We start from the raw sequence: 18,723 nt of genomic DNA on the forward strand, positions 1-18,723 counted from the left end.
TTTGCAGAAAATGCTCTAGAAATGCACAGGAATATGGATGGACACGTGCACTCAATCTTATATATGATAAAATGAGATCCAGAGAAGCCTTAGGTAGGGCCAGGACCAAGGGCAGGAGGCCATGTGGTCTCTGCAGGGTTCCTAGTCATCATCCCCTTGAGTCCTGAGGATGAAGCAGCCCTTCCCTTGGCCTTCCCCTTGTTCCTGATGTGAAGCGCGCTGCCCCTCGGCCTCAGTCCTGGTTGTACCTACCTCATTACTCTGACCTTTGGGATGTTCTGTTTAATCCTTACAATAAGGGTGGTCTTCCACACTTATACCCCCACTAGTCAGGCCTGCCCTCAGCATAGCAGACCTGTTGCCCTCTCCCACACCTTGCTGGGCACCCAGCCGGAGCCCATGTGCTAGGGGTACAGCCAGGGGGCCTATGCATTCCTTTGACAAATATTTACCAGGCACCTCCTGGGTGCCAGGCCCTGTTCTAGGCCCTGGGGGCTCGGCATGGTGCAAAACCAGCAAAGGTGCCAGCCCCAGTGGGAAGGCAGACAGTGAGCCTGATAAACAAGGGTGTGTCCTGTCCTTGGGACTGTGCTAGGTGCTGTGGGAATGAGCTCAGCAGGGCCCTCAGAGTGTAGGGAGTACAGGTTTCGCAGAGGGGGTCTGGGCACCCATTTCTGTTACCCTCTGTCACTCTCTTTCTCGGACAGGAAGCCTGGAAGTTAAGGGTGACGGGGGTCATCACTCTACCTTCTGCCAGAGCCCTAGACTCATGACCTCAGCATCTACAGTCATCCTTACTGCATCTGCGTGATATAGTGTATGGTGTCTACCTAAGACCTAGGGACAGAATGGCTGTGTCCTCTCCTGTCCAGGATCTGGGCTTGGGCAGGCACTGAAATTCTCAGCCGTGGCACTCTGAGCCAGTGGGTGGGGTGGGGGCAACTGGTAGCCCAGAGTAGCACTTCCACCTGGAGCCCTGGATTTAGCTCCTGGGGGTGGGCCCGGTTTATTTTTACCTCAGCCTGTCACCCTGGCAGCACCAGGCTACACCATCTTTGCAGAGTCTTGGGGTCCTGCCATACTTTTTGGGGGACCTGGCTTGGCATTCTGGGTCTCTAACTCTCACTGGGCTGTTAGACCCCTGTATTCCCAAAGCTCCCAAGGCAATGGCTGTAGGCGAGGGCTAGGACAGGATCAGTGCTAAAGGCTGGCAGCCACCATACCCAGCCTGGTGGCATTTGGTTTGGCCCCCTGCCTGCCCCCACCCCCACCCTGTGCCTGGGCAGAGCTGAGTGGCTGCTAGTGCCAGTCTCCATTTCAGAGCTTGTGCGGGCGGGGGTGGGGGGCCGCATACTGGGCACCTTCAGTCCCCTGCCTGTCCCGTGCAGCCTGGGGCCTGATCCCCACCATGCCTGCTCCTTGGAAAGACTTGGAACTGCTTTGCCCGCTGCCCCTTTGCAGCCTGGAGCTTGGCGAAGCTGTCGGTCTGGCTTCCATCTTTCCCCAGTGTTCTTTCTTTCCTTCTCTGCCTGCCGGGGCCCATTCCTGGCACCATCACCTCCCTTCCCCTTCCCGTAGGCGCCAACCTCACTTCCAACCCCGCCATTGTTGGCTCTCTGAACCTTCTCTGCAGCCTAGGGCTGGGACCAAAAATGGGGTTTTTGGAGGTGTGGGCTTGTGGGCATCAGGGACTTGCTGGTTACTTATCTGCATGTCTGGAATGGGCATGTTCTCTGAGCCAGTTGGCTGACCTGTCTCTTCATTTCGCTTCAAGGTGGGCAGGGTTAGGCTTCGGCAAAAGTAGGGATTCTTTCCTTTCAGAAAGCCCCCTCAGCCTCATGCTAGCCCCTGGACGTTGAGAAGACCAGAGTGGCTGTTATCTGTGTGCCAGGTGTCAGCAAGCAAAAGGGAGTCTTCGTGGATGCTGTGCCCACACCCGTCCCCTCAAGTTCTGGGTTCCTGGTCTCTCTCTCTCTGGAGCCCAGAGCTGGGATGGGGCTGACCAAGCCTGGTACCCGGGACTTGTGCCCCCCAGAGGGACGAGGGACCTTGGAGGAACCGGTTTACTACCCCCTCCCCCAAGCCCGCTGCCCGAGTCTCTCTGCACTAAACAAAGTTTGCTAAGTAACTTCAAATGTTATTTGAGGACGGCCTGGCCTCAGCCCAAGGCGGCCCTGTGGAAACTTGTTTTTCGCTGCCGCTGCCGAGGCTGCAAGTATCAAAGACACACTTTCGGATGAGGGGGGTGCTTTCATGCTTCTCCCCCCCCACCCCCCCACCCCGTAGCAGGGGCTGGCCCTGAGCGGACACTCAGAGCAGACACACTCAGGATGCACACATCTTCCTGGGGCGTGCACACCAGAGACTGCAACAAGCTAGCCCTACCACGTAACACACACTGAGGAAGGAGGCCTGAGACATGTGTGTTCCTCCCTCCTTGTGTGTGACACGGGTAGTGCCCCTTAGCCCAGATTTTTTTCCAGCCGGGAGGCTTTATCACTTTGTGGTTGTCACACAGTTCCGATGCTTGGAGTAGTTTTTCTGTTTTGGGGGCCTGGGCACACTTGGCTAAGTTTTCCCAGCTAGAGTTTGCCTACCCATACAGGGAAGCTGAGGAGTTGGAGAGACTGAGTTCCACACTCATTTGAATTCCTAGATTGTGGCCTTGACCTGGCTGTTTTTCAGCCATGTTTGGGGTTCCTGGTGTGTCCCTAAAGGGTTGAGCCCCAGCTCAGCTCTGAGCATGGGGCCTGTTATTTGAATGTCACTTCTAGGCTTCTAAGAGGTGGCTGGCATTAATTCCATCCCAGCTGTGTGACTCTAACATGGTGTGTACTGACCCCACCTGGAGGCCCTAACCCCACAGAGGCCATCTCTTCCGAGACTCCAAGTCCCCTGGAATAACCTGTGTCAACGGTGCTGCCTTGTCTTTTTTTTCTTTTCCCTCTGGAGGATTTAATCTAGGGCCTTGCAGCAAGCAGGTCAGGCAGGTGCTCTGCCACTGAGTTGCACCCCAGTTCTCATTTTGTTCTTTGGGGGGCCTAGTCTGTCTCTAGCCTCAGATCCCTCCCCTTTTCTTCTCCAGGTCTCCAAGCCTTCAGCTAGGAGGTCAGGAGAAGAGAGAAACGGTTGCAGGGCATTAAGCCAGTCCGGCCTCAGGCCCTCTAGTCCCTGAGGTTTTTATTCACTCTCCTGGGGACGGAGGTCACCCAAATACCAGCACGGACTGTGCTATTGAGCTGACACAGTGGGGTGGCTTTGTCACATGATTGTTCTGTCACTTCAGAGGGCTACAAACTGGTGGACCCCCTGGAACAGAACAAAAAAAGCCAAGATTTGAGGGGACAATGGGCTATCACCCCCACCCGCCACAAGAACTTATAACCCCCACTGTCAAGTATATCCTCACGGAAGTGGGTTTGTAGGGTCCCCCAGTACCGCCCCACACTGCTCATCTCCACTCACAGTCAATGCCCGCAACACCCGCCACCCGCAGTCTGTCGCGCGGTGACAGCCTGTCACAGGCACTGCCGCACACCGGCACAATCTGTCGTCCACGCACAGTCTCACACACAACCTGTCACACACACACACACACACACACACACACACACACACACACACAGCGGCACAGTCACACAGCCAGCCTCATGCGATCACACCAAGCGTCACAGCTTGTCACAGCCATAGATTCCTCACAATCAAAATAACAGCTAGCAACCCATCTCCAGAGAAGCTACACAGGGCAGGGGGTAGGCAGGCAGGCAGAAGCACCTGTGATCTGCCACCTTTCTAACCTTTAAAACAGCTATGAATAGCCTGTTTTACAGAAAAGAAAACAGAGGCCATGAACCCAGCTGCCCCATGGGGCTAGACCGAGTAGTGGTGGAGGGGTTACCCTTCAGCCCCACTTCTACCCCTCCCCCCAGGCTCCTCTCCTCCTAGGAATTCCAGGTGGGAAAAAGTGAACTTCCAGAAGCCTGGCTATGAATCAGAATCTGCAGCTCTTGCTTAAGGGTCATCAAACTGTCCGTAGCTGGGGCAAATCGAGCTGCACACTCGAAGCCAGACGTTCTCTGGCTCCAAGTGCTCTGGTAGGCACTGGAATCCGATGAAATTCCCTGCAGGGTGGTGTGCGCCTGCGATCCCAACACTCGGGAGGCAGATGCTGAGGCAGGAAGATTGCCACAGTTTGAGGCCAGTGTAGTATACATAGTTCCAGACGAGGTTGGACTAGAGTGAGAATTTTCTCAAAAACAACAACAACAACAACAACAACAAACCAAAATCCAAATCAAGAAACCCAACTGACAGAAACAGCCATAGCAATACAAAAAGGGACAGAACTGTGTGGGGATATGGGTGGGCAACTGTGTGCACCATGGGCAGGAGAAAGGAGGGTCTGAAATGTGTGTGTAAGGCTGGGGTGGCCATGTGGTTTGCGGATGGTGGCAACCTAAAGTCCTGTGGGGATCCAGTTGGTAGACTCAGTCAGGCCCTCTCTAGCAGTAAGAAGTCTGTGCCAGCCATGTACACGTGGCTGTAGAGGCACGGGGCCTTCTAGGTCTCACCACGGTGCCCGGCCAGGCCCCAGCATCGCTATGCATCTGCACCCCTAGCCCCAGGGGCCCTCGGCCTTCCAGGGTGCTTCCGTCCTCCCTTCAGTCGCCTTCTCTAGCTTCCCCTTCTTTGTTCCTCCCCCGCCGGCTCCCGGGGCTTCCCCCAATGGAGTTGCCTCGGCCAAAACCAACACTGCTCCAACGACTACGCTCCGAAGCCTGTAGGGTGCGGGCCCTGCCCCTTTGGCCGACTCAGAGCCCAGAACCCAGCATTTCTGGGTCTCAACAGCAAGCCCGGCCACACGTGGCCGCGGCTAGAAAGTAGGACTGCAAAGGGAGGGCAACAGCGTGCGACGGACACGGATGCAGGCTCGCGGGACACCTCGGTAGGGCATTTGGGACGCGTACACCTAAACAGGATCCAGCTGTTTGGCTCCAACCAGTCAGTCTCAAGCCGCCTTGAATCAGAATCTCAAGCGTCTGCGCATGTGTAGGCCTGCCACCCCACAGAGGCTGCAGGGGGCACACAGACACCTAAAGAAGCCGGACGTTGGGCATCCGAGTCCCCGACACTCTCAATCCCTCGCCCTAGCGGGCAGAGATGGGGGACTTCTAGCACGTGCGCTGCTGTGCGCGTTTGTGCGGGTTCCTGACCTACGTGGTCTGTGTACTTGCAAGAGCCTCTAGAGCCCACGCGTGTGGCTCCAAGCGCACTGGCACGCATCTGCCAAGCCTGCACACGAGTGTGCTTCACGTGAACCACACACCTGCCAGATCGCCCAGGGCACCTGGCTCCAAAACCCGTATTCAGGCTGTTGGGGGGAAGGGACCGGGAGAGACCTAATTCGCACCTTTCCCTGTCTTTTAGAACACTCGCTCCCTTAAACATCCATCCCTGAGGGCTAAGGTGAGACGCCCCAGGACGGACGGCCGCTGCCCGGTGGCTCAGTGGCACTCCTGCCTGGACAGTATTTATATTTGCAGTTTTACCGTGTGTGTGTGTGTGTGTGTGTGTGTGTGTGTGTGTGTACGTACTCCCCCTCGCCCTTCCCGCTCCCTTTGTGCTAGGACTTTCCACTTCCATGAGACTCCGACCAAACCTGCAAAATCTTTTTTTGCCTGGCAGGGACGGGAGGTTAAAGCGGGATGAACTCCTCTCTTTTCTTCGGATGTCCCACGTTTTTAAAGGCGAGTACCTCTTCTTAGGACCGCTTGGGCTGCACGGTTGGATCTCTAAGTACTGGAGATCAGGGGACGTGTGTGTGTGTGTGTGAGTGTGTTTGCCTCAGTTCACAAAGAGGCCATTTAATGCCCCCCTGACACCCACTCTATGCTAAATTGCCACCAGCCGGCAGTCTACTGTGGCCTTTGGGGCTGCGCGCTTCCAAATGCCTTAGGTGAGTCCAGCCGGGAGTGGTCTCTCAGCCAGGATTTAGGAACCGGTGTGGGAGTGGCTAAGATTGAGCGCAGTGGGGACTCCCTGAAAGCCCAGAGGTCCAGCCACCACTGCCCTTTGTCGATCTTAAGTCCCCTCTCCAGTCCGCTGGTCACCATCACGTGCCCGCGTGCAGCCACAGTTGTGTGCTTTCCATAGGTGACAGCCTCCCACCCACGGGTGCCTTCTCTAGTAGCCCCGGTGTTCCCTAGGCACCGCAGTGTGTGGCATTCCCTCGGACCCGCAGCTGCTACTGTCTCAAGACCGAACAGTGGACAGCGTGGGTGGGGATGGTGATGAGGTCTCCCGAGTGCCTAAGCGGGAGGACCTCGCTGACCATCGTCCCTTGCACTTGGCGCTATCCTAGTTGCACCGCAGATCTGCCTTGGTGGGACAGCGGGGTCGCCAGGGCCGCGGCGGGCTTTGCGCACAGATGCGAAAAGCCCGAAGTGGGCGTCGAGGCTAAGGAGAGCAGCGCGCCTGTGGCACCATGGTCACGGGGGACTGCAGTGAGTCTTGCTGACACCTACCTCGGGGGCAGCGAAGGGCACTAGTGTGAAAGAGACCTCAAGTACCCATACTGGACCATTTACACCGGCTAAGCCCTCACAGGGGTCCGCGACGCGAGCTGTCCCTGGGACCTCGCAGTGCGCAGACGTGTCCTGCCCGGCTCCGGATTCAGGAACTACCCATGCGACCCCATGTCTCTTCCCTTGAGGGTTCCTCCAGGGTGCGGAGTGCTGTCCAGGGCTGCTTTGCCTCAGTTTCCCCGCCTACGGGAGTCCAGCCCACGGGAGTAGGGTAGCGGCTGAGGCGCATTGGAGTGGCGTGGCGCCGGGGGCTCCGGTGTTTTTCCTCTAAGAGGTTCAGAAGCCGGAGTCCTCGGCGGACACCCGAACATCAGTCCCGCCCACAGCCTTGCAGCCCCAGGAACCGGGCGACTTTCCCAAGCCGCGGCTTTGTAGGGAGCATTGGCGGTGGGGAATTATCAGGAGAGATTTTTGTGCTGTGGCTTGGCCGAGGTTGGGGGCGTTTGGCCTTTAGGGAGCACGGGCAAGAAAAGTGACAAGGCAGAAGATGCGCTTCCACCTCTCTTTCTCGCTTCCAGGCCGCTGGAGTCGAGTTGTCTTGTGCAACCTGGTTTTTGTTGTTGTTTATTTTGTATTGTTTAAAGGAAAAAACACAACAACAAAAACCACCCTCATTTTAAAAATTTATTTTGCCCCCATGTCCAGCATGGGTTTATCTCTTGGAGCTGACTTCTTTAATTTGGGCCGCCAAAGCCTCCCTACCCATTGCTACCTGCTCTGTTGGGGGACTTCCGACTTCCATGCCAGGGCCAGAAGAAGGAAAAATAGAGAAAGGAACCTGTGCGGTAAACCTGTGGGAGGAGGGAGGAGGTGTAGTCTGTTGTTCCCGGCGCGCCAGAGTCGTCCCCAAGAAGTTTCAAGAAAGTCTCCGCCACCAAAGCATCTTCTGAATTACTTAACCGCGCTTTTATAGTGTAGGACCATTAAGGTTCCCAATTGCATAAGACTTAACTGGATCCTAGTTGCTCACTGAGGGGAGGTGACCCTGGGCAGTGGCTAACACCTAGACCTGCGTCCTGGACTCTGGACTTCAAGATGACCTACCCCAGCTGCGAACCGTCCTCCCATTCCTCTTGAAACTTGCCAACACACTTAGTGCCTTATGATTGTTCCAGTCTCCTGTCTATTCCACTTATTTTTTCCCATTTAAAGTTTTATTACTACTTTTTAAAAAAGTATGCAAGACGGGCTAGACTGAATGTTAGAAACAGGCAGAAAGGAAGGAAAGATGAAGAAAAAGAAAATGCATGAAAAAAAAAATGCCGGTGACACCAGAGGGTGGCTGGAGACTGTTACCACGGCGTGTCTAGGTTTTCAGAGACTGGTTTTCCAGGTAGAAGCACGAGTGAGGCACGGGACATGCATCCTCTGAAAAGGCACTATAGACGCAAGGCATTATTTTAATCTCAATTTAAAAAAAAAAACAAACCTGTTTCATTTAAGAGTGCATGTTTGCGCGCTTCCTCTGCAGTCAGAGCCCAGGTTTGCCACAGCAGTCTGTAATCAGGAGAAAATACCAGCTTTGTTGGGGGTTAGAATATATCATTGGCTAATGTAGTGGTTTAAAAAAAATAATGCTAAGAATTGGAATAATTAAAGAGTGAGAAAAAACTCATGTACTCTCCTTTCCACTCACTGGCCACCGCCGCTGGTGTTGTCTTATTTAAAAACCAGAAGAGCACACTCTTAGGCTGGCCTGGTTAGTTTTAGTTCCAGCTCTTTCTCCCCTTTCCCTTCAGCTCTGGTCGGATTTGAAAATCCCCAGACTGGCACAAAGTGGGAACCTTGCTGCTGGGAAGCAGTTCTCCCGGAGTTGGAGACCTCTCTTCCACCCCTGGGCCCTGACCTGCTGTCTGGTTTGCAGTAAGTAGAGCGATTTTAAAAAGAAAGGAGCCCAGCTCTGGTGCCCTATGCCAGCGAGGGCACCTTTCCCAGGCTGCCAGTAAGCTTAGGGAGAGCTAGCCCTGGTATAGGGAACAGCGGCACTGCTACTGTTTAGTTTTGAGACAATGTCTCACTAGGTAGATCTGGCTAGCCTGAAACTCACTATGTAGACCAGGCTGGCCTTGGACACTCACATATCTGTCCACTTCTGCCTGCACTGTTTATCCAGAAGCCCTCACTCCAAAAATGGATAAGAGTCTTTAAAAAATTGCCCTAGGAGAGGCCTTAGACTCCTGGACTATTTTAAATTAAGCTATGTAGTTCTTTCTTTCTCTCTCTCTTTTTCTTTCTTTTCTTCACCAGCCCATGTGCAAGAATGAAAGTGTGGTCCTGAAGAGCTGCCTTGGCAGTCCTGTGCCCTTGGTGGGGGAGAGATCTGTCTGCTTGGGCTGGGCCTGGCATCTTGTCTTTGGGCAGCACAAATGCTCCTACCCACAGGCCCTGGATCCTGAAGGAAGACCGTGCAGAGGCTAGGCACTGCCTGGAGAGACATGGGGACTGGGGACAGGGTTGAGAATGGGGCTGTGGAGGAAGACTTTGGTGTTAGGCCCTCCCCAGGAGTGGGGAGGACCACATAGAAGGAGAGGGTCCTCGGTATTGAGGAGAAAATGGCTTCCTGTGAGAAAGGAAGGAAAGTGGACAAGGGAGTAGGGGGCTTATACCCAGAGAGGGCCTGCAAGCAGAAGAGGGCGTTAGTTATTTGCTTCAGGTGTTTTAAATTAAACACATTTCTCTCATTTTCCTGGTTATTTGGTGCGTAGACTCCTCAGTGATCCCTCCACTCCATCGTTTTACATAAGCAGAGACTCCCCCCCCCCCCTTGGAGAGATATCGTGGGAGGTATTTTGCCTTCAGTGCTTTCTCTTTCCTGGTTTCTTTTTAAATTTAATTTTAAAATTATAAAGTAAATTTAGTGCTAGTGAAAGTAAGTGCGTGTATGTGTGTGGGGGGAGCCAGCTGGGTCTAGAGGCAGTGAGGGGATAGGCATCCGTGCACAGTGCAGCCCTCCTCAGCAGGGGCAGCACCGCCTCAGAACCCTGTTAGCCTGCAGCTGCCTGCTCCGTCTCTTGCCTCCTTCTCCTGTGCCTTCTTCTAAGCCTTCTTCCCTTCATCTCCCAGCAGGAATCTGGTGGGCAGCAACGGGCAAACTCGGAGTGCTGTGCACTCATTCACTTCCAGACCTACGTACAGAGGCCCCTAGTCCCTGCCTGTGCTGCAGGCAGGGTAAGAGGAGGGCCTTGTCCCTCGATCACCCCGGCGATTGGCTTTTAGCTCCATGGTCTTGTCCCCCACACCCCACGTCTCGCTAGTTTGTTGAACTGCTGCACAGTTGGATGCCCTGTTGAGGGGATCAGTGTTGAGTACACACACACACACACACACACACACACACACACAGAAAGACCGAGAATGATGGGCTTCTATTCACCATAGGTGTCCGTGGTCACATGAGTACACGTACAGGTCTCTGGTCTCTAAGGTGCTCACGCGCACGCACACGCGCGCACACACATAAGTATTCACCTTGAGGCCCGTGGGTTTTTGCAGAACTGTTGTTAAGGATTCCTAAATTCTGGAAACTCTATAGCTTAAAATTTTAAGGCTCTGTTTAGCAGTACTGAAAAGGATTCTTTCTTAATCTGGGTGGAGTTGCATGGGTGTGTTCTCTTTGTGGAAATGTATGGAGCAGTGTACTTACAAAGCCAGTATTCTTTAGCTTCTGCTAAACAGTTAAAAAAAAAAAAAAGACCCAAAACTCTGGGCCCAAAGGTAAAGAAAAGGCCGCCCTTTACAAATTTAAAATACAAATTTAAATTAAAAAATGTACTTCTGTTTTTCCTGCTAAGAATGGTGGGAAACCTTTTTTTTTTTTTTAATCCTCCAAGGCGGTGCGGTTCGCACAGCTTCCTGACCCATCCGCAAGTGAAGAGGGCCTACATGCGGCCTAAAGACGCAGTATAGACGTGGGATTTAGTGTCAGAACCAGAGGGTGAGAAGCAGTGCAGAGTACCTTCCTTGCCAATTACATTTTGCTGTCAACATCTGGAAAGCAAAATTGCAGCTGTTCCCCCTGCCCCTCCATTGCCATCTCTTTTTTTTTCCCCCTCTACACTTACATTTTCTCTGAGCCATCCATACTTCAGTTGTCTGCAGTGTAAGAACATTTTCACGGCTGTGTTCGAATTGAATTTTTAGACTTGGACTTTTTTTAAAACGTGAATCTTATAGTCTGACAGTATAATTTTTGGAGCAATGTGTTTGAACAGGCCAGTGGTGTCACCGTCGCCTCCTCTCTCTGCTGTGGGCTCGCCCGCCCGAGGCACTAGGGAGGACTCGCGGCAGCCCTGGGCACTCGCCTCTGCACTTCTCGGGCAGGTAGCGACTGCATCGCCCTCCACCCCCCACAGCCCTTCTGCGGTGTTTTTGTTTTCTCTTTGCCCCCCAAAAATATTTGAACCAAAAAGCCTCTCTTTTTTTTCCTCCACCAACAGCAAACTGAAAGGACTAGTGAACCGTGATTCAACAGAGCGAGGGCGCCTCTTTTCTTCCTTAGCATTAATTAACTCAAGTTCGTTAGGACGTTGGGTCTGTCGCCCACAGTTTTCTCTTGTGTGTGCTGAATCGGGTCATAGAGGGAGACTTCCCGTGCAAACAGTTTGTGTTGGAGCTGGAGGACGCAGAGGGGGAAGAGAGGGTGAGAAAGAAAGGGAACCCGGGAGGGAATGAGCGGGCGGCAGAGGGTGGGCACCGTCCGAAGTCCTTCAGTCCCTTCTGCCAGCCTTTCTCTGCAGGGGCTGGGCACCAGGGAAATGGGGATTCTAGGGTTTCCTTGGCAGTGATTCTGGTCATAAAATAATTGGGAGCAGTACATTTTGAGGGACTGGAAAATGTCTGAAACTGAACATTTTGGATAAGCAGGTTTGCCCAGGCAGGGCCGACCCAGCATTCCCAGAACCCTCGAGCAGTGAAAACCCCAGCTCTCCGGGCTCGGCCTGTTGCTGCAGCAACTGAAGAAAAAGGCTCCCTTAGGGCCAAGGGTGCCACGCTGCAGGCTGGCTGGGCGCAGGGACCTGGAGAAGCCCGGCTCTCCGCAGAGGAGCTACACAGGGTTGGGGGTGGGGGTGAGTGGGATGCTGATCAAGCTCTTGGGGGCCAGGGTGTCTGGGTGTGCCACTGCTGTCAGGTCGTCAGGTCGAAGGACAGGCCTTGCTACTGCAGCCATATAGGCAGTTTCAGCACCTGCTCTTGCTCTGGCTGGCTGGGCCTCTTTTTCTGCAGACATTTTCTTGTGCGGGATGCACGAATTTCACCTACCCTACTCCACGGCAGGCCCCTTTCCTTTTCTCGCCTTTTGTCAGTTTTTCTGTTCTTCTTTAGAGAAACTTGTGAAGCTGGTCTGTGGGGTTCCTCCCTCTTCCTGGGCCCTGGCCCACTGTGGAGTGTCACTGTCAAAGGTGGGTTAGGCACCATACTGCTTTTGCCCGTGAAGCCCTTGGCTGTCACCTGTCCTGCTGTTCTTTGAAAGGCCTTATCCCCACTCAGCCCATTGACTAGGGGAGAGTTCTGGCTTCCCAGCATTTACTTGTATTTGGTGACACGGAAGTTTCTAGCTAAATAATGAATTAAAGACTAGGGTTTTTGTTTCCTATTCCCCATAGAAGACAAGATGAAAGTAAACAATTTCCAGAGGCACTGGAGAGAATAGATCATCTCCTCTAACACCCCCACCCCTACCCTAGCTCTGTGCCAAGAGGGTGAGGGAGATGTGCTTGGAGCAGGGAGCATTCCAGCCAGGAATGAGGCTGCTTGTTGGCGGGGTACCAGGCCACAGCTCCTGATTTGTAGGAAGGGGAGAAAAGGCAGTGTGTGTGTGTGTGTGTGTGTGTGTGTGTGTGGTGGGGGCGCCAGGGGCATTTTTACAGGGGTATTATGTGGCCTGGTTCTGAGATAGACCCCAATGAGCCACAGCTCTGGTTTGGGCAAATCCATCCTTTTTGCCTAAGGACACCTCTCACATAAGCCTCGTCGCTGTTGTCCCTGAACAGAGGAAGACAGGCTCAAATCAGCCAAAACCCGCTTTGTCCAAATTATCGAGAATCTCCTCAGAAAGTGCCTTTTCCGGTTTCTGTTCCTAGCATTTCCAGACTCTTGGATAGTTTCACTAAGCATCAGAGCCTCTATTTGCCTCCCCCAGAGAGGGAGGCCCCACCCACCCACAGGACAAGCAGCCAGGTCTCTTCCTCTGCTGCTGCCAGAGTCCTGTCCACAGTGTCTGCCCATGGCCTCTCATAGCCTTCTGAGGGAGGAGCACGGCTCTGACGAGATGGGAAACGTGTGTCTGTGTGGTGGTGGTGGGGGTTATGTATGAAGCTGAAGTCCAGGCCCAGGCAGAATTATAAATGCCAGGAATTAGGTGAACTCGTGAGGGCTCCATTTGCGGCCTTTCTAATTTCCTGTATCGTCCCTTACTTAGTCTGCAGATACACGTTAGTAAAATGGACCCTGGAATATCTGGTGGTTTCAGCTAACAGCACAGCCATGTGCTTAAACTGTGGGTACTTAACCAAATCAGTATGAGCCAAGGTGCCCAGGATATAAAAGTCTACATCTAGGCCCAGAAGCCAGCAGCTTGGGGACAAATAAGATTTTGTTTTTAAAGATAAAGAGACCTACCCGTGGCGGAGAGTTTAAAACAAGGCTTCTCGTGCTCGTTAGCCATCTTGCTGTCAGGAGGCAGAGGCCAGTTTAAAGTCTGTATCAGTTTGGGGAAATTATTTTGTTTCCTGGAAGAAATTTTAATATTGTACATGTAAGTACAATATTTTTCTTATTCATTATTTCAATATTTCTCTTATTTTTCCTAAAACAATCCACCAGGCCTCAGTTCACAGGACCGCTCTGGACGCCCCTGGAAACCCTCACTCTTTGAAGCTGATTTTCTGCTGATTTTCTTCCCGTCCTCTGTGTCCTGGGTCCCTTTCTACTTTCTTGTTTCTTTGCCCTCCCTGTTGCTTTCTCTTCATTATTTTTCCAGCTTTGGGCCCAGGCTGTTGTCCTGGGTTTGCTCCCCGCCTCTCCTTCTTTCTCCCTCTTTGCATCTCTGTTTCTGTAGCCTGCTTAGTCTTTCTTTGGACATGAGATGGGGACATATCCCTCTCTCTTGGTGATGGTGATGAGTAACCAGCCCCAGAGTCTGTCTGGGCAATGCTGCAGTAGAAGCTTGCGGTATCTTCTCAAGAATGAGAGAGGCCTTTTTTTTTTTTTTTTTTAAATGAAGTTAAAAATTTCCCTTACAAAATCCAAAGTCCATGTGGATTTTAAAAGTATTATTTATTTCTGGCTTCTTCACTTCTCTTGCAAATGGAGAAAGTACCTTTCAAACTCCCCTTCCCCCCACCTTGTCTTTTGGTTTTCCCTGATGCATTCAGCAAGTTTCCTTTCATTTTCTTTCTCTCTTCCTTTCTTGTCTTCCTCAGTGACTTGAAGGTTCCCACATTTGCTCTATCCCTCCCTGAACCATCATTTCTGTTTGAACTCAGACCTGGAATCATCAACAGTTTTCCAGTCTTGGCTTGGGTCTGGGCTCATCAGAATGCAGGCTTGTGACTTCCAAGAGGGTGGTTTGGAGAAAGGAAGGAGTGGGGACATGGACAGGTAATCTTCCAAAGGCTGTCTAGACTGTCTCCTAACAAAAAGGTGATGTTCTCTTGTTTGGGGATCTAGGCACACACACACACACACACACACACACACACACACACACACACACACACACACACACAGAGAGTTGTTCTCTTGGCTGGGGTGGCCTGCTTACAGGAAGCATCGTGCAGTAGACCCTGCCCAAAGGTGATCTGCTCACCTTCAAGGTTATAGCCCCTCCCCCACCCCCCACTCCTTCTAAGAGCAGGACAGTTGACCATTGTTCTCCCTTCCAGATTTGGGAGGAAGAGTCTATTGCTCTTCTGCCAGAGTCCCAGGCTTCCTGCACACACTCCATGGTCCTGCCACCTCTCTGAGCTGCTTGCCACTCCAGGGACCATTGATATTTTCCTTCCTCAGTTCCCCAGGGACTGACGGGCAGACACACTGTCCCCAACTTGTGTGGACTTTCTCCTAGCCGCGCTCCCCAAGCCAGACCTTCAGCTGTCTTGCTCCACCACACTGTGTTTGTGGAATGAGCCAGGATTTGCAGTAGAGCAATCTTGGCCATTTTCTTTTTTAATCTTTAAAGCATAGATCAATCAGGATGGCCACAACACCCCCACTACCCCCTATGCCGCCAAGGGCAAACTCACTCGCAGCTTCTGTGACTTTAGAAAGTGAAATTGCTTCCTCACGGTGGAGAAGGCAGCGTCCATTCAGCGCCTCACACCACTGCTATGCTATCCCTAAGCAGCATCCTTGGCTGGTTGGACCAAAGCCTGTTATTCACAGAATGTGAATTATTGAACACCACCCTAAGAGGCCTGTCTGTGATGGCACCTGCCTCCTGGACTGTTCTTTCTAACGGTGTCTCCTGGGTTAGCTGTGAACTCACTCCACCGGAGTTGCCGATTGAGGGTGTGGGGTCCCAGGTGCTGGCTGGCACCTCCCGTTGTCAGGGTTGTCAGGGGGTGGATCATGGGGTGGATCTTTTGTTCTGGCTCACCCCAGGCGCTCGTCCAGGAACCTTTCTGCCGCCGTGGAACAGAAAGGCCACAGAGCTCAGGGTTTCAGCTGGAGAGAAAAGGGGCACGGGTGAGCGGTGACCTTTTCTCCTTTGCCAGCTTAGGGTTGAGCCTGCAGGGAAGGGCTGTGAGGACTGAGCTCAGCTCAGTCTGTGGTGCGGACCTCAGCTCTTCCCCTCACTTCCTGTCTTCTCATTGCTTCCCGAGGCCACTCTGAGCCCTTTCTGGAGAGTCCTCCTGGGTGTGGAGGCCCCCTCCCTCCTGCTAGGGAGACCTGGTGAACAGATTTCTCTCTGTCTTCTACTTTGGCATATCCTTCCTCAAGCCTTCCCTCCATCCAGGCCCCTCAGTTCACACTCTTGCACCTTGCACGGTGTTTGGCTTTTTAGTCTGACTTGAGGGACAGGTAAGAAAGCTAGCCCGGGAGGAGTAGAGGGCAGATCTGGAGGTGGAGAAACTGTGCTCAGAGCAGGAGGTGGTGTTGGTGAGGGGAAGTAGTGGCGGTCCCAGCCTCTGTCACTTCTCCCAGGGGCTGGCTGTTGTGTTTGTAGCTGTGGGTTGCTTGCCAGAGGAGCGCAGTGACAGGAGGCTATTTTAATAAACTTGCAGTTGCACCAGCAGAACCGCATTGCGTTGGCATCTCTCCTCGTCACTAATGGAGTGTGCGTGGCTGGGTGTGGGCCGAGAGAGGCTGTGAGCTTACTGGGGGCTGAGGAGAAGGCGAGGGGGTGCAGGGTGTGGTCCTCTTGTTTGGGACTGCTCCGGGGCGGTCCTGAAGGCAGCCTGGTTGGTTTAAGGGAGCAAGCAAGCGGTGGCTACACCCAGCCAGTGGTCGGAGCCCCACACAGTGCTGCTGGCTGGCACGGGCACTTTCTGATCGCTTTCTCCTGTTCGGAGTTCTGTAGGTTAGTGCACAGAGTGGAGGAGAAAAATGTCCACTCACCCACTGTGCTCCATTAAAAAAAAAAATCTAGAATCAGAGAGCGAGCGAGTGAGCGAGCGTGTGCTGGCCTGAGAGAAAGACTGAAAGCAGAGCACAGAGAAGGCGCAGCTGCTTCCCCAAGGCCTTCTGGGGCTCCCGCCCAGCCGCCAGCCCGCCAGGAGTCAGGCCTTTATTTATTTATTTTCTGGCTTAAAAAAAAAAAAGTCCAAGTCTTCCTCAATCCTAGTGTTCCCACCCCCCAAGTGTGCTGTGTGGCTCCTGCCAAAGAGACCCAAGTGGGCGCGGGGGATGAAAAATTCATAACTGCTGGACTTCGCTTGTTCATTAGACGTGAACTTGTCGATTGGGCAAATTGTTTTTGGTCTCCAACTGCCGGGGGGGGGGGCGCTCCCCACCCTCTCAGCTCGCCCAGCTCCCTCCTCCCCTTGGACCCAGCCATTGGCTGCAAGTGGGTGCCTCTTTGCCAAATAGGTGGATTCCCCCTCACTCTCTCGCTCACTCGCCTCTCTCTCTCTCTCTCTCTCTCTCTCTCTCTCTCTCTCTCTCTCTCTCTCTGTGTGTGTGTGTCTCCCTCTCTCCCTCCCTCTCCCTTCATCCCTCCGTCTCTCTCTCTCTCCCTCTCTCCTTCTCTCTCTCTCCCTCTCCCTCTCTCTCTCTCTCTCTCTCTCTCTCCTTTCCTCTGGCTGTCTCCCTCCCCCTTTTAACTGTCTTGGCACACACAAATGGATGGGGATTGAGCATGGAAGAGGAGGGGGGTTTGAGAGAGAAAAGGAGCCACAGCCCCCCCACCCGAGCAGTGCTGGTGCACACACACCCTCTCCCGCGCCCGCGCCCGTGCGCGTGCACACACACACATTCACGTGCGCACCATTGCACACCCATCCCATCCCCGTCTTCCTGAGATCCTCGCTCTCTCCCTCCCCCTCTTCCTTCCCTCCCTCCCTCCCTCCCTGGCTCCCTCTCTCCCTTTTGCTGCGTCTGCCAGCAACGGTCTGCAGCCGGTCAGAACTCGTCCTCTTCCCCGAGAATCTGCGAGCTCCCCCTCTTCCTCTGGTCGGGTGGAGGGAGCAGCTCGAAGTTTACACCCTTGTGCCGCTGCCAAAGCCGAAAGCCTTTTCTTCAGCTGCTGCTTTTTCCCTCCTGGTTTTTGTTTTTGTTTTTCCGGGGGGTTGGGGGGGGTGGGGTAGGGTACGCTGTTGTGGGTGTGCGTGGGGCGGTGGTAGGAGGTTGGTTTTGATTTTTAATTTTGCATTTTTTTTTTTGCTCCTTTATTTTAAACTGCAAGAGGATGCACAGAGGAAGAAATTGAAACAATTTGTTAGCTTTTGTTTACCTGGTGTGTGTAGAAGCCACCTCGCGCTCTTTCTGCTGGCCATCCCTGACCTTTCTTTCTTTCTACTCCTTAAAAAAAATTAATTTCCCCCTCTGTGCAATGGAGCGTGGGGGGCGGAGGGGGAAGGGTTTGAGAATCCACCCAAGCCCGGCCCCTATTCCCCAGAACACCAATAATAACCCCCTTTAAAACATTTACCTTCCTCCCCCGCTCCTCCTCCTCCCCTCGTCCCACCGCCCCTAACTCATAACTCTGTTGAGCCCAGAATCTCAGAATCAGGCGTTGGCTTTGCCGGGTGCTTCAGATCGATGGTAATTATTTGATTTTTTCCAGCTTTATTTTTGTAAAAAGAAATCAATTATTATTTAAACTTCAAACAAGCAAACAAGCAAAAACCAAAAACCAAACCAAAACAAAAGGAAAAAAAAAAAAAAACAGAGAGAGAGACCAGCCCTCTGTCACCTGATTGGGGTGAAGGGGTTGTGGGAGATTGGGGAAGGGGCCGCAAGCCGACCCGTGTAGCTTTTAACCCTAACGTGGCTGAGAAAACCACCTTATTTGGGCTAACAAGAAGTGTTTTGTTCATTATCACTGTGATTATTAACATTAGTATCGGTGCCGGTGACAAAGCTGAACCACATATTTAGCATTTAGATCTGATTTTAAAAAATGCCGGGATGGGTGTTCCAACAGGATCTGGAGAAAAGAAAATGCAAACAGTCTGGTGAGAGGGGACCCAAAGCCGCGTCCTGCATCTCAGAAAATTCTGTCTTCTCGGGGGCAGCCAAACATTGGCCAGTCCGGGCATGGCAGCTCTTGCATGCCCTTTGGTCTGCCACCTCAGGCAGCTACTGGGACCAGCTGACCCTAGTTCACAGCTGCTCTAGAACATGGAGATGTCATGGGTGCGACAGAAGGGGGGGGGGAACCAGCAAGCCCATGGTGTGTGTGCATATATGTGTGTGTGAAGCAACATTGTCTGTGTGTGTGTGTGTGTGTGTGTGTGTGTGGAGAGAGAGAGAGAGAGAGAGAGAGAGAGAGAGAGAGAGAGAGAGAGGTGTGTGAACAAGCTTCCGTGCCTCTGTTTGGTTGCTGAGGCTGAGATGGGAGCAAGTGGCTGGCAAAACTGGTGGTGGCTTCAAACCACACTTGAGTAGAACAATCTCAAGAGAAAATTGCTGGGGGGAGGGAGAAGGAGAAGAAGGCGCTTTTCCTAGTGCCCCCTTCTAACGCTGTGTTTCTCCTTCT

At 52.9% G+C, this 18,723-nt stretch overlaps 1 protein-coding gene across 6 annotated transcripts in view; it reads left to right on the forward strand.

Moving 5' to 3' along the window:
* Positions 1 to 18,723, forward strand: part of Nfix (nuclear factor I X) — a 94,274-nt gene that overhangs the window by 9,112 nt on the left and 66,439 nt on the right. For 4 of the 6 annotated variants that reach the window (XM_052167188.1, XM_052167184.1, XM_052167190.1 and 1 more), the window contains exon 2: positions 5,686 to 5,747. The exons of 1 other annotated variant lie outside the window; for it this stretch is intronic. In XM_052167188.1, coding sequence (XP_052023148.1) covers positions 5,706 to 5,747 — 42 coding nt within the window. In that variant the 5' untranslated portion in view covers positions 5,686 to 5,705. Of the gene's footprint in view, positions 1 to 5,685; positions 5,748 to 17,765; positions 17,787 to 18,723 lie in introns of those variants that run through there. One more of the 6 variants, XM_052167187.1, reaches the window with a different exon arrangement.

This window comes from Apodemus sylvaticus, chromosome 21, assembly GCF_947179515.1.
Source record: "Apodemus sylvaticus chromosome 21, mApoSyl1.1, whole genome shotgun sequence".
NCBI lineage: Eukaryota > Metazoa > Chordata > Mammalia > Rodentia > Muridae > Apodemus > Apodemus sylvaticus.